The 13,073-nt window shown below is 35.0% G+C and overlaps 1 protein-coding gene, 1 non-coding gene and 1 pseudogene across 2 annotated transcripts; 2 read left to right on the top strand and 1 right to left on the bottom strand.

Moving 5' to 3' along the window:
- The first annotated feature begins 931 nt into the window (after positions 1–931).
- LOC113293092 (F-box/FBD/LRR-repeat protein At1g16930-like) lies at positions 932–1,916 on the top strand. Its single transcript, XM_026541855.1, has 3 exons — positions 932–1,459; positions 1,546–1,696; positions 1,797–1,916. Exons 1-2 carry the CDS (start codon positions 944–946, stop codon positions 1,690–1,692), a joined length of 663 nt encoding a protein of 220 aa, XP_026397640.1. The 5' UTR covers positions 932–943; the 3' UTR covers positions 1,693–1,696; positions 1,797–1,916.
- Positions 1,917–2,854: 938 nt separating this feature from the next.
- On the bottom strand, positions 2,855–2,979 carry LOC113300682. Its single transcript, XR_003335889.1, has one exon. It is a non-coding gene; the product is annotated as a U5 spliceosomal RNA (small nuclear RNA).
- Positions 2,980–3,897: 918 nt separating this feature from the next.
- LOC113294406 lies at positions 3,898–11,666 on the top strand (annotated as a pseudogene).
- The last annotated feature ends 1,407 nt before the right edge of the window (positions 11,667–13,073 follow it).

The following is a 13,073-nucleotide window of genomic DNA, read 5'->3' as shown; positions in this document are numbered from 1 at the left end:
AAGTCTCATTGAATGCATGTAACTCGTTCCACTTTTTGTTAGCTATTTTATCGGTTGTTAAACTCTATCTCTGTAACATCTTCAAGTATAAATAACGAATGAATCTCCACAGTTCAGGTGTGGAAGATATTAAACCAAAAACCTTGTTCTAACTTGGTATCAGCTTTTGATCCAAGCCACCTTCCGCTTATCAAAAAAAATCAAAAAAAAAAACACAAAAAAAATCAGTTCTGCACCATCAACAATGGCAGACACTACAACCTCCCTTAGACGAGTACAAATTCACCATCTAGTTACCTTGAAACACACCGAAACAAATCATCTGCTGTGGAAGGCTCAATTTAAACCTATTCTTAAGGGTCATGATCTCACAGGTTTCATTGATGGAACTAAACCAAAAACCTTGTTCTAACTTACTGATTTTGGGGTTTAGGGTTTGAAAGAACAGAAGTTCAATTGGGAAATCTTTTAAGCCCCTAATTTCATGTTATTCTACATTTTTCATTTGATCTCTTAGACTTAGTTTCATTTTTATTCCTTTTGCCCAGAATTGTTTTGTGTAATCAAAATCAATGAGTGAGGCACCAGAAGATAGGATCACCAACTTGCCGGGTTCAATTCTTCACCATATCCTCTCTTTTGTGGAGACTCGAGATGCTGCTAGAACTTGTGTATTATCTAAACGATGGAAATACATTTGGAGGTCTATCCCAACTCTTCATTTTCAGTGCCAGAGTTCCTCGCAGTCGCAGGTCAGTAAATTCATGGATTTGTTGATAGAACATTGGAGCTACATGATGAGTCCACTATACAGAAGTTCTCTCTCTTTATCTCCACTAATGGCCCCTTGAATGAACCTTGGATTAAAAATTGGATTTCCACTGTAATTAGTCACAATGTTGAAGAACTCAATCTCAGATTGAATCACAGAGACCTAGTTTTGATGCCGGAGTCTCTCTGTACTTGTGAGTCACTAGTTACTTTGACGCTAAGTTCAAGCCCTAATATCTGTTTTCCTAAAAATATATCTTTTCCAAGACTAGAATCTCTTGGGCTTACTCAAGTTGAATTTAGAGATGAGTGCTGGTATGAGCAACTCTTTTCCAATTGCCCCGTACTTGAGTCGTTGCTAATGGTATCTTGCACCTGGTCTGATATGAAGAGTTTTTGTATCTCGAACCCTGCACTGAAACACTTGATTATTGTTAATGCTGATTTCCGAAACTGTGCTCTCAAAATTCATGCACCAAGACTAGAGATTCTCTCCTACATAGGCAGGGTCGCAAAGGATTATATCCTCTCTAGCTTTCCAACACTGGTTAAAGCATACATTAAATTTTTCTTTGAAGAAGATGGTGCAATGTGGGAGCAAATGATAGATTATGGTGCAGTCGTAAGTAAGTTTCTTCAAGCACTTGCACATGTAGCGAATCTGAGAATTTCTGGTCCAACCCTGCAGGTATTAGTTATTGCTTGCTGCTATCTTTTGTAAGTTTATGTTTGTGCTGTCCTATGGAAAATCAAACTCACCTTCGTCATGAACAGGTTCTCTCGATTGCAGACGGTTTATTGAACAATTTACCTTCATTTCACAATTTGCGCAAGTTGAGCCTGATTGATGAAGTAACCGCTGATAAAGCACTAATTGCTTTGCTCGAAACTGCACCTAATCTGGAGTCAGTTCGAATTTGAAGGGGCAAGTCACAAGTGCACAATTATTTTTTTTGCCGTCATTAGATAAATTGCAAAACTAGTTTGCTAACCATTAATGTCCATCTTTGTTAATTTCAATTCAGTTTGCTCCACCTTTCCCCAATGATGAAGAAGACGACGATGATGATGATTCAGGTGATGAAGGGGGTGAAGACAACCACTACAATGAAAACGAAGCTGATGATTCTGAGGGTGAAGATAACAATGACAATGAAAGCGATGGTTGGGAACTAGATATGGTGCCTGCTAGATGTTCTTTTCTACATCTCAAGTTAGTTACATTTCTGAAATTTACTGGCAAAGCAAGGGAGCTGAGGTGGCTGAAACTAATTTTGAAGAATGCAAAATCTTTGCAGACAATGAATTTTGATCCTGTTTCGTATATGAAAAGCAAAAATATAATGGCAGATATCTCTAATCTTCCAAGAGCTTCAACAAGTTGTGTGTTCAAAGTTCCTCTATGCTGGGGTAGAAGGTCGGCTGTTTTACTGTTGGTAAGTTGTGGAATCAGCTTTATTTTGATATTCAACTGTGCAAGTTAGCCCTTATTCAAACAGGCTAGATTAGGGTTTGTTGAGCATATTTTATACCGGAGTTGGACTATGAATTGATCTACTGTACATCAAAACTACTTTGTTGAACAATTTCACTGCCTATACTAATGCTAGTTTTCAATTTGAATGGTCTACAGTCATGATTGTCCATGCTTCTTAAGGTTTGATCTTCGCATGTAACCTCAAACTGGAAAATATGACCTTATGACCTTACTACTTGGATTTCATTAGTTGAACGCGTAAAGCATTTGGGGTTTTATGCATTCATACCATATGCTCATGTGATCTGCCCAACCTAGACAAATCGTGATTTCCGTGCAATGTGATTACTAGCTTGCAGCAGCTTTTTGGCCACTGGATGAATGTTAAAACAGATTACTTTGAAGAGAACTTTAGCTTGAGCTACAGGCAGTTTGAAATGCTTTTGATGGATGCAATGGTCTAGTTAAAGCCATGATTGTCACAGATTCTCCATTGATGGGGACGACATCAAAAAAGAAATCTCCTATTCGCATATCTAATGGAAATGAAAACTTTTGTTTTGAAAATTTTGTTGAAAACTTTTGTTTTGAAAATTTTGTTGGGTTGCTCCTCGAAAAGAAGAGAAACACCCTCTAAAAATAGGCGTATGCCGCTTATAAAACGGCAAGCACACAGTATTCTTTAGTAAAAGGCGATAGAATAGTTCGCTTGGTGCTTACCACGCGCGGCTGCGTGATTCATTTGAGAGCGTGAGGTGCTAGTTTTATACACAGCAATTTGAGCATAGTTCTGCTTCCTAACCTATGTGGGACTAATAGCCCAAGTTTCTTGCAATACTTCAAAGTTCAAACACTGTGCTAGTGTGAATGTAAGTTCCTATCCAAGAACCTGCAACATTGTTTAGACTTTTTGATTCTTTTATCAGATTCAGTGGATCATTCTCAATCCTCTTTTTTTACTAGAAAAAATGGCCTGACTACTTGTCGTCATGCCACAACATTCATACTTCTTTGGATTGAATATGAGCCACACATTTCACCAGTAGGATTTTGGCATGATGGAGCTAATTGATAATAAGCTTTCGACAAGTTAGCAACTGAGAATAAAGGATCAGTTGCATAACTTAGGTACAGTATAGTACATCAAAAGAGCATCGGCACTCAACAAAATGTTAAGAAATCCATAGAAGAATTGGTCTTCTTTCTGCTGTGGAAAGTGGTCCTCTTTCTTAATGGCGCGGAATACCCGACTAAAACTACGAGTCGTGCTGTGACAGATCACCCTCGTGATAGCTCGTATAAGGGCTCACCTTATAGCCATTAGATATGACATCTTAGATAAGCACGGTTCCCTAGACAAATTTTAGATAATAAAATTATTTTTACAAAACTAGTGACAAACCCCCAGGTGAACAAACTAGTGATAAGAAAAAACCGGTCATATTATTTCTACCAAATAAAAACCGTTTCAAATAAAAGTGGGACAAAAACTCCAAACCAAATAATAATGTGTAAATTTATTTTTTGTTACTTTAAAAAAAGACAAACATGCCCTTGACCTTTTCTTCTTCTTCTTCTTCTTCTTCTTCTTTTCTGATTTCTTTTTTCTTCTTTCTTCCGTCTCCTTCTCCCACCACCATCAGAGGAAAAAAAATCTATTTAATAGAATAGATTGAGAGAAACACCCTCCTTCGTGTGAAATTCTAGGGCTTCCTTTCTGAAGAAGAATTAGGGTTTCACCCACAATCATAAAATCGATCGATTATTCTGAACATTCAGCGTGTTTGAAATTCTTGGTATGTTTTTAATTTTCAAGGATCTGTTGATTTCGGGAAAAAAATTTCATTTTTGTTGATGGGTTCTTCTTTTTGTTGTTGATGCTGATTATTTAGATTAAAGATGTTTGGAAGAGCGCCCAAGAAAAGTGATAACACAAAGTACTATGAGGTACTTGGAGTACCAAAGACTGCTTCACCTGAAGATTTGAAGAAGGCTTACAGAAAGGCTGCCATTAAGAATCATCCTGATAAGGGTGGAGATTCAGAAAAGGTATTGTGTTTTTTCTATTAGATTATTCTTGATCTAGTAGGGAATCAGTAACTTTGTTAATTACTGTAGATATAATTAAGAATTTCTCTTGGTTTTCCATTTCGAACGTATAGAGGTTGCAAAGGTCAGACCCTGTGTATGTTTTGTTTACTCGATTCTGTTGGTCGTTTCTATGCCCTTCATTTCAGACTATTATTTGGGCTGGGCAACTGAATTTTGAGATAGCTAGTAGATGCTTGAATGATTTAGGATGTCGGGTTTTTCCTGGTTGGTTTGTTGATTTGTGTATGTTTTAATTTGCTCTCTAGGGCAGTCAAAAAGGGGTGTTTATTGAGCATTGTAATATTTCTCTCAATGTAGTTCAAGGAGTTGGCCCAGGCTTATGAGGTTTTGAGTGATCCAGAGAAACGTGAAATTTATGATTAGTATGGTGAGAATGCGCTCAAGGAAGGAATGGGAGGAGGTGGTGGTGGCCACGACCCCTTTGACATCTTCTCATCTTTCTTTGGAGGAGGAAGCCCATTTGGAGGTAGGTGGAGATATCATTTTCTAATGGGTTAATGTTTTTACTAAATTTATTTATGAAAGTGAAAGGTATTCATGATGTTTGGAATTTGTTTACCATTAGGTGGTGGCAGCAGCAGAGGAAGGAGGCAAAGGAGGGGAGAAGATGTTATGCATTCTCTTAAGGTGTCCCTGGAGGATCTTTACAGTGGAACATCAAATAAATTGTCCCTCTCTCGCAATGCCATCTGCTCCAAGTGCACTGGGTAAGTTTTGTTAGACTGGTGCTTTCCATTGCTAGTTTAAGGATACTTTGCTTAGCTGGCTTCTGTCTGCTGTAATCTTATTCTTTACTCTTTTGTATTCCAGAAAGGGTTCAAAATCTGGTGCTTCAATGAAATGTTCTGGTTGCCAAGGTTCTGGCATGAAAGTTTCTATCAGGCACCTAGGTCCCTCTATGATCCAGCAGATGCAACATCCTTGTAATGAGTGTAAGGGTACTGGGATGTGTTAGCTTTTGTGTTTGGCTTTACAAATTTACTGAGTATGTCTTCTTTCGTGTTGCAGCCAGAAACTGTCACTGGGGATATAGTTTTTGTCTTGGCTCAGAAAGATCATCCCAAGTTTAAGCGAAAGGGTGATGATTTTTTGTGGAGCACACATTGTCCCTGACTGAAGCCCTCTGTGGATTTGTTTGTATATAGTCAGTAACATATGAATTGGTATGAAGTAAAGCAAATAGGATAAGCATCATGGGCATGGGTACACAATTTACACCCACGATGGAGTGATGGGAAATAGCTAGTTACTTACTTAGAGTAATCCCGAAATAAAGAAAAATATAGAAAGATAATCTTATTATTTTAACCTAGGAGAGGGTGGTTCCACGAAGAAAGATTTGTGTTTATGTCTCCTTTAGTTATAATTAGCTCGTTAATTGCTATACTTTGGTCGTAAAGAAGGAACATTTTTATTTTTGAAAGACATGGTGGAAGGTTGGTTGTTCTTGTTGGTGAATGAGTATGTTGCACCAGTCTAAGGAACAAAGTCATGTTCATGTTTAAGATTTAGTTATGATGATTTAGGAGCTAAATATGTAACATATTGATTTTTGATGTAGCATAGAGCATGGATTTGTGTTGCTGTGTTGTTGCTGTCTTGGCTAGGGCTACAAGAATGAGAAGAAGATGGTCAATGAAGCAGATGGTGCTGCTGTGGATAGACGGAGGATGAAAGTAGAGCTGAGTTATAGCAGATGATGCTGTAAACTAGAGAAGAAATGAAGCTTAAATGAAGTGCAACTACTGATGAATTCTGATGAAACCAATTATGGTTTCATCTTATTTATGATGAAACCAAAATCGTTTTCATCGTATTTATGATGAAACCAAAATTGGTTTCATCATTTTTTTTTGGAACCCTTTTTGATTTCATCATTTTTTATTGTTGTTCATTTGGTTTAGTTTGCCATATGAACATTATACTTGTACCTTACTTTCTTACATACAGTTATTGGTAGTTGTACTTACCATCAAGATGTTTCTTTTACGGATGAACTAGCACAGACTTACAGTTGAAATTTCATTTAAACATGGTTCCTATATCACACATGAGTTTAAATCTCTTTTAAGTTTGGTTTGAAATCGAACACACAACTAAATCAATTCGACAAGAAAAAATGAATTCAACGGTTGAAACCATTCATAAGCAATTGAAATCTCTTAGAAAATATTATAAGCATTTTGACAGGAAATATATAATGTTGCAAAATGCTATCACAACTTTCTAACAAGTATTACAACTAGTTGATAGTTACACCAATGTTTTCATTGATATGCTTTTTCCATCAGGATTTTGAATGCCAACTTTGCTCTTGTGTTTCCCATCTTTTATGATATCCCCTCTTCAGAAACTTCATTTTCCCTTGAACAGGATCTTCATGCAATAGCTGAAATGAACTCCAAAATTTCACCTGAAATTACAAACAAATATTTCAAGCACCCGAAAAAGAAATTGAATCACAAATTACAAACACACATAGTTGATTTTAGCATTTCAAAATCAACATAATTGGATTTTAACTTATCCTTTTTGCTCACAACATGTATAGCTTTTAGAATTTGTACGTTTCTGGTTGATTAATTGTGTCATCGATCTCTTAAACGTGGTCAAACCGAATCTGGAAATGGTGAAACCAAATCTGGTTACATCACATAAACTTTAAGTAAAAAAATCAACATAAATTGATTCCAAGCATATATAAACCATAATTAAAAATGATGAAACCAAATTTGATTGCATCAAAGAAACCAATTAGTAAAAACATCAACAAATTTGGTTCCAACTATAAGTAAACCATAAATGAAAATGATGAAACCAGAATTGCTTCCATCAAAGACACTGAAATAAATAAATAAATAAATAAATAACGCCAACAGATTTAGTTCCAACCATAAGTGAAAATGATGAAACCAAATTTATTTACATCAAACAACCATTAAGTAAACACACCATCAGAATTGGTTTCAAGCATATGTAAACCATAAACAGAAACGGTGAAACCAAATCCGGTTACATCAAACAAGCATTAAGTAAACACACCAACAAAAAATTGGTTTCAAGCATATGTAAACCATAAACAGAAATGGTAAAACCAAATCTGGTTACATTAAACAAAAGTTAAGTAAACACACCAACAAAAAATTGGTTTCAAGTATATGTAAACCACAGGTAGAAATGGTGAAACAAAATATGGTTTCATCATACAAACATCAAATAAACACACCAATAGAAATTTTAAAATTGAACCGTGAATAATAAAATGAAAACAAATGAAACCTAAACCTAATTAATAGCTACAAACACATGAAAACATATAAAAATTCACTGATGAAACCAAACCTAAACCTAATTGCAAATTTTTTTGATGAAACCAAACCTAAACCTAATTATCAAAATCACTGATGAAACCAAACCAAAAATCATTGATTCATGTTGATTTCACCAAAAAAAAGAATAACACCATCAACACAGTTTTGAATTGACAAATGAGAAATACGACGAAATTTACTTCACAAAAAAATAGTGCATACAAAATTAGTTAATATGGTTCTTACCTTTTGGAATATTTTCTTCGATTTACTGTTTGAAATTTGTTCCACTGCTTTGTTTAATTTTTCATCTTTCTTTTTCTTCTATTGAGTTTGTTTCTTCACCATCTTGTGTTTTGAGACGATTTAGGTCAGAAATTAGGTTTAGAAATGATTCGATTCATAATTATGTTTCACTAGTTGAAGTAAGTAAGAATTGAAAAAGAGAGAATCAAAAATCGGTGATGATTTTCACATATCTGAGAGTTTTTAGATTTTTAGGGAAGGGAGTTTAATGGTTTTTTTTTTGTTGGTCGTTTTCGGGTTTACGAATGAAGATACAGTGGGTGCTTTATTCTTTAGTTATTTTGGGTTGAATTAGGGGAAGTGCAGTTTAGACTGTTTAGATTATTTGGGGTTTTTGTATTACTTTTATTTAGATGGGTTTTATGTGGATGGAGAGTGACACCTTTGGGGTTATAACTCGCGGACCGTTATTTTTATTATTCTCTCTTATTTTTAAGTTTTATATATCCCTATATTTAATTTTATTTGTTATTTAGTCCCTCTAAACAAACAAACTAATTTTCTTCGACCAGAAGTGAGAACATCAAATGCATTCATCTATAGCTTCTCAGAACATCAAATGCCATTTATCTCAAGCTTCTCATCAAACTCTGTCACCCAAGGATTAGAGTTTCCATATGAGATTGTATCCTATTTCTATGTTTAGATTATACTCAACTTGTAATCCAAGTTGAGATTGTATGTAACCCTATTACTCTTAAATAAATACAAAAGATCTTAGGGTTAATCTCTATCGATAGAGAACCCTTCAAGACCTTGATACCAAGTCTTCATTCATTCTACAACTCTCCTATCATAGTCACTCCTCCACAACCGGAACATCTTCACCTCCGGCCCTCTTTTCACTTGTCGAGTGGTTGTTCTATTCGTCGAAATCCTTCTCCTTCCAGTAAAACACCAGAACGACGGAAAAAGAAAGAAGCGATGGTTGTTGATTCAGCAGCTCTGGGAATATAATTATCACAAAGTCGTTTCCATATAAAATTGGATACATACTCGCAAACACAGCTTGCCGCCCCATGATTCTTTGGTCGATTGCCGGTAGTTGTTTCTAAATAAGAGATGCACATAAACGATAAATTTATACAAACTATCAAAAAGACAAACTACTGATCACAAGTTAAACAGCTTGGTGGCTAATATCATACAAATACGTACTTGTTTTGCTTTGGGTATGCGTTGGCTTTTGAGATGTAATGCCTTTACTCGATTTACCACATTTTCGCCTACCATGTACATAACATAATGAACTTATAAGTTAATATTGTAGGAAAATATATTCAAAGTTCAAATGACGTTGTAAGGAAGAAAAAGACATACTTAGCAGGAGCTTTTGATGTTATATCAATAGCAGGACCAGTAGATTTTCTCGTCTTGTTAGTTTTGTTATCAATGCAAGCCTTCATCCTACCGGTTCTCCCTTTAACTTTTGCAATTGTTGGATCAAGTACTGATTTCTTACAAAGGCATATCTAAACATTGGTCTCTTACTTCTTGCGCCTGATCAGTAGACTGCATTGATAAGTTTTTCATAGCATCATCGACTTCTTTCAATGCTTTATCAAGGATGCTCTTTGTCACGTTATACATTTCGACCGTTGTTGATCCTTTACTTGCAATGTTGACAGCCTCTTGACAAAGATAACTATATCGAACACTAGCAGTATCACGACAAACATCTGAAATTTCTTCACCTTGATCATAAATTATCTTTTTCACGGGCTAATAATTAAATCTCGAGGGACTAAAGTACAAATAAATTTAAATATACATATATAAAAGAGAGAAAAAATAATAAAAATAATTTGATTATCTAATATTTGTCTAGGGATCCATGCTTATCTAAGATGTCATATCTAATGGTTATAAGGTGAGCCCTTATATGAGCTATCACGAGGGTGACCCCGTCACAGCACGACTCCTAAAACTATTAAGATCTCAAATGTTAAGCGAAAAGGCTACTTAAGATTTGGTACCAATGTCCGACGCCTAGCTTTTGTACCCAACATTCAAAGTATTAAGGATTAGTACCTAGACTAATCGATCAAAAATGTTAAAAATTGGTTTTCTGATCTCCATGATTTTGCAAATTCTATGAATTTCTACTTAATTCTCTTCTTTGTTTTAGTGATTATATTTATACTTTTATGATTGATTTCAAATTATATTGATTATTTTCATAAAATGACCTATGATTCAAATAGTTTGTTTTTATAAAATTAAATTTTCATTTCTTTGTAAACATGAGGATCTGATCTTTTTTTTATGTTTTGCAGAACTCAAGTGGTGTTTCAGTGGTGATCTAGTGGTGGTTTTTGGAACATTGGTGTAGGGGTTTTTCATTCTTCCTTTGTTTCAATGGTTATTCTTGCTTCTGTAATGGATATGTTCAAATCTACAGCAAGTGTAGGATTTCAAAAAACTGTGTTTTTTTGTATTATGCTTGTTAGTATATAGGATACACAAATCAGTAGGATTTGCTACCAACCATCAAATCAATTCGTATCAAAATCTGGGATCAAATTTTCAACACAGAATCGAAGTTGCAAAGTCAGAATGAGGAAGGGTATAGTCGGTAATTCTCCAAAGAACAAATCGTTATCTCTGAAATTTAGAAATTTGAGAACAAAAGTTACCAAGTCAAAGCCAATATTCTCTCCGAATTTTTTTTTGAGTTTACTTGTGATAAGTTGGGTCAACGGGATAATTTTGGAGATATTGTAGAAAGCATAATTAACCCTAACCCTAATGAAATATTTATAAAGAATATTAAAAGAAGATAACGCAACAAAATAATTCGCAGCTGGCAGTACCAAAAGGATGAAGGATATAAATTGTAATCTAAATCAGATCAGGAGTAAGAGAAGCAGTTTGATCTCAGCTGTAGAGATTGATGAAGCATCTAACAAGTGGAGTAACTTCCTTACAGGTAAGATAATCCACAAGGATGATATCGATTATGAAGCTATGCAAAGGGAGATTAACATAATTTAGAGGAGATATAAGCCCGTGGAAATCAATACCATGGGTCGTAACCTCTTTGTTTTTTAGTTTAAAACCAAGGAAGACATGCAAGATGTGTATAAGAGGATCCCATGGGTTATTAACTTCATACTGGTTTTCCTCCATGAATATGATATTTCGATACAGTTGGAAGAATACAAGTTCATTCATCAGATTTTCTCAGTGATCTTTAGTAATCTTTCTCTGAAACATATTGATGATGGTATAATCGATAAGTTAATTCAAGATATTGGTCAGATTGTTGAGGTTGATGGGAAGAAGTGTGTTACAATCAGGGGAAGGGTGGTTACAGTGAAGGTTCTGGTAGACTTGAGAGAATCCTAAAAGGAGTGTGGATTCTCAATGCGGCCAAGAAGAAAGTTTGGGTTAAATATCACTTTGAGAAGCAACCAAAGTCAACTTGCCATCATTTCTATGTGATTGAACATGATGAAGAGAAATTCGAGGAGATTGTATGGAACATATTCATTTATGGACTGGCGGAAAAGGAGTTTGAAGACTACTATGCAAAGCATGATCATATGGTGGAAGAATATCAGAGAAATCAAGAAAATGAAGGAGGTGTGGATGGACAAAATGGATCATCTAGCGGGCCGGATTATGAAAGTGATGATGCGTTTGACCCGAGGAAGAATAAAAGAACCAGAGACGATTTACTCGAGTAAACTATATCATATTAGATAATCCTATCGCGCAAAGTGATGGAAACCTCATCTCCAACCTTTAATGAGGAAGATTTGAACATGACAGATACAGAGAATGAAGGAAGAAGTGAAGGAACCAATCACCCATCCCCTACTGAAACGCGAAGGAGTGCAGCAAATCAGGTTTGCAAAAAATTCAATTTCCTTTTAACATTAATTTTTTTTGTAAATTTTCCCTTTGTACGTTCTAATTCCAATCTCTTCTACTCGAATTACTGGGTTGATTGCAATATTTGTCTGTGTTTGGCTGAATTAGATCAAAAAGTTAGGGATAAGATTAACCCAATTCCTCAAACCATGAAAATCCTTTCTTAGAATGTCCAAGGTTTTGGATACTAGAAAACATCTAGGTGAACTAAGTAGAGACAATGACCCTGACATCATTTTTCTATGTAAAACTAAAACCATGAATGTGAAAATGGAGAGATTTAATTATGGTTATAATTACATGAATTATCTTTATGTGAACCCTATTGGTGCATCTGGTGGCCTTTTTATGCTGTAGAAAGATATAATTCACATTGATCTTGTTAATATGAATTTTAATTTCTTTGATGTCTTAGTCAATATGGATTCTTGAAGTGGTCCTCTTCTCAATTGTATATATGATGCTCTAGATGATAGGATGAGATAGGAAGTGGGATTACCTAGACAATCTAGCCATCATGTATAGTTGTACATGGGTAACTGTAAGATATTTGAATTTCATAATTAGGAACGAGGTGAAATTTGATGGAAAAAAATTTCCTCAAAGTCAGCTTGATAATGTTAAAAATCACTTAGACCACCTAGGACTTACTGACCTGAACTTTATAGGAAATCATTTCACTTGGAGAAACCACATAAATGGAGTGTTTATTATTCTTGAAAGACTTGATAAATCTTTAGCAAACTTTGAATAGCTTGATTATTTTCCAAATGATATTGTTTATCATCTGGTTGATGTTGCTAGTGACCAAGTCCCAATTTTTCTAGTCACTTCCAGAGAAGATAACTCATCTGAAAGACCTCTTAGGTTTAATAGGTGCTGGCTCAGTGATAATACCTATAAAATATAATTGTCGATAACTGAAAAACTAGTGAAAGGGGCTCTAAATCCTATAAACATATTAAAGGTTTGCACAATATTAAGGTAGCTCTTAGGCAGTGGAACATGAGCTCTTTTGGTAATTTTTAAACTCACATAAATGATATTCAGAAACAGCTTGAAGATGTCTCCTGTAATATGTATGATACTACTAGTATTTGTGTTAAGAAAATCCTTGAAGAATCATTGAAATATTGGTATGGTGTGAGACAGGATTACCACATGCAAAGAGCTAGGGGGAATGTCTTAACTTTTGATGATAAAATTAATAAGTATTTTCA

The sequence above is a fragment of the Papaver somniferum genome, chromosome 7 (genome assembly GCF_003573695.1).
Source record: "Papaver somniferum cultivar HN1 chromosome 7, ASM357369v1, whole genome shotgun sequence".
Lineage (NCBI taxonomy): Eukaryota > Viridiplantae > Streptophyta > Magnoliopsida > Ranunculales > Papaveraceae > Papaver > Papaver somniferum.
Note: the sequence above shows the minus strand (reverse complement) of the source record. Positions and strands in the feature narration are given on the sequence as shown.

Coding starts and splice junctions, on each gene's coding strand:
- LOC113293092 (XM_026541855.1), top strand. CDS start 944: ATGCCGGAGTCTCTCTGTACTTGTGAGTCACTAGTTACTTTGACGCTA. Junction 1,460..1,545: donor TTTCTGGTCCAACCCTGCAG/GTATTAGTTATT, acceptor CGTCATGAACAG/GTTCTCTCGATTGCAGACGG.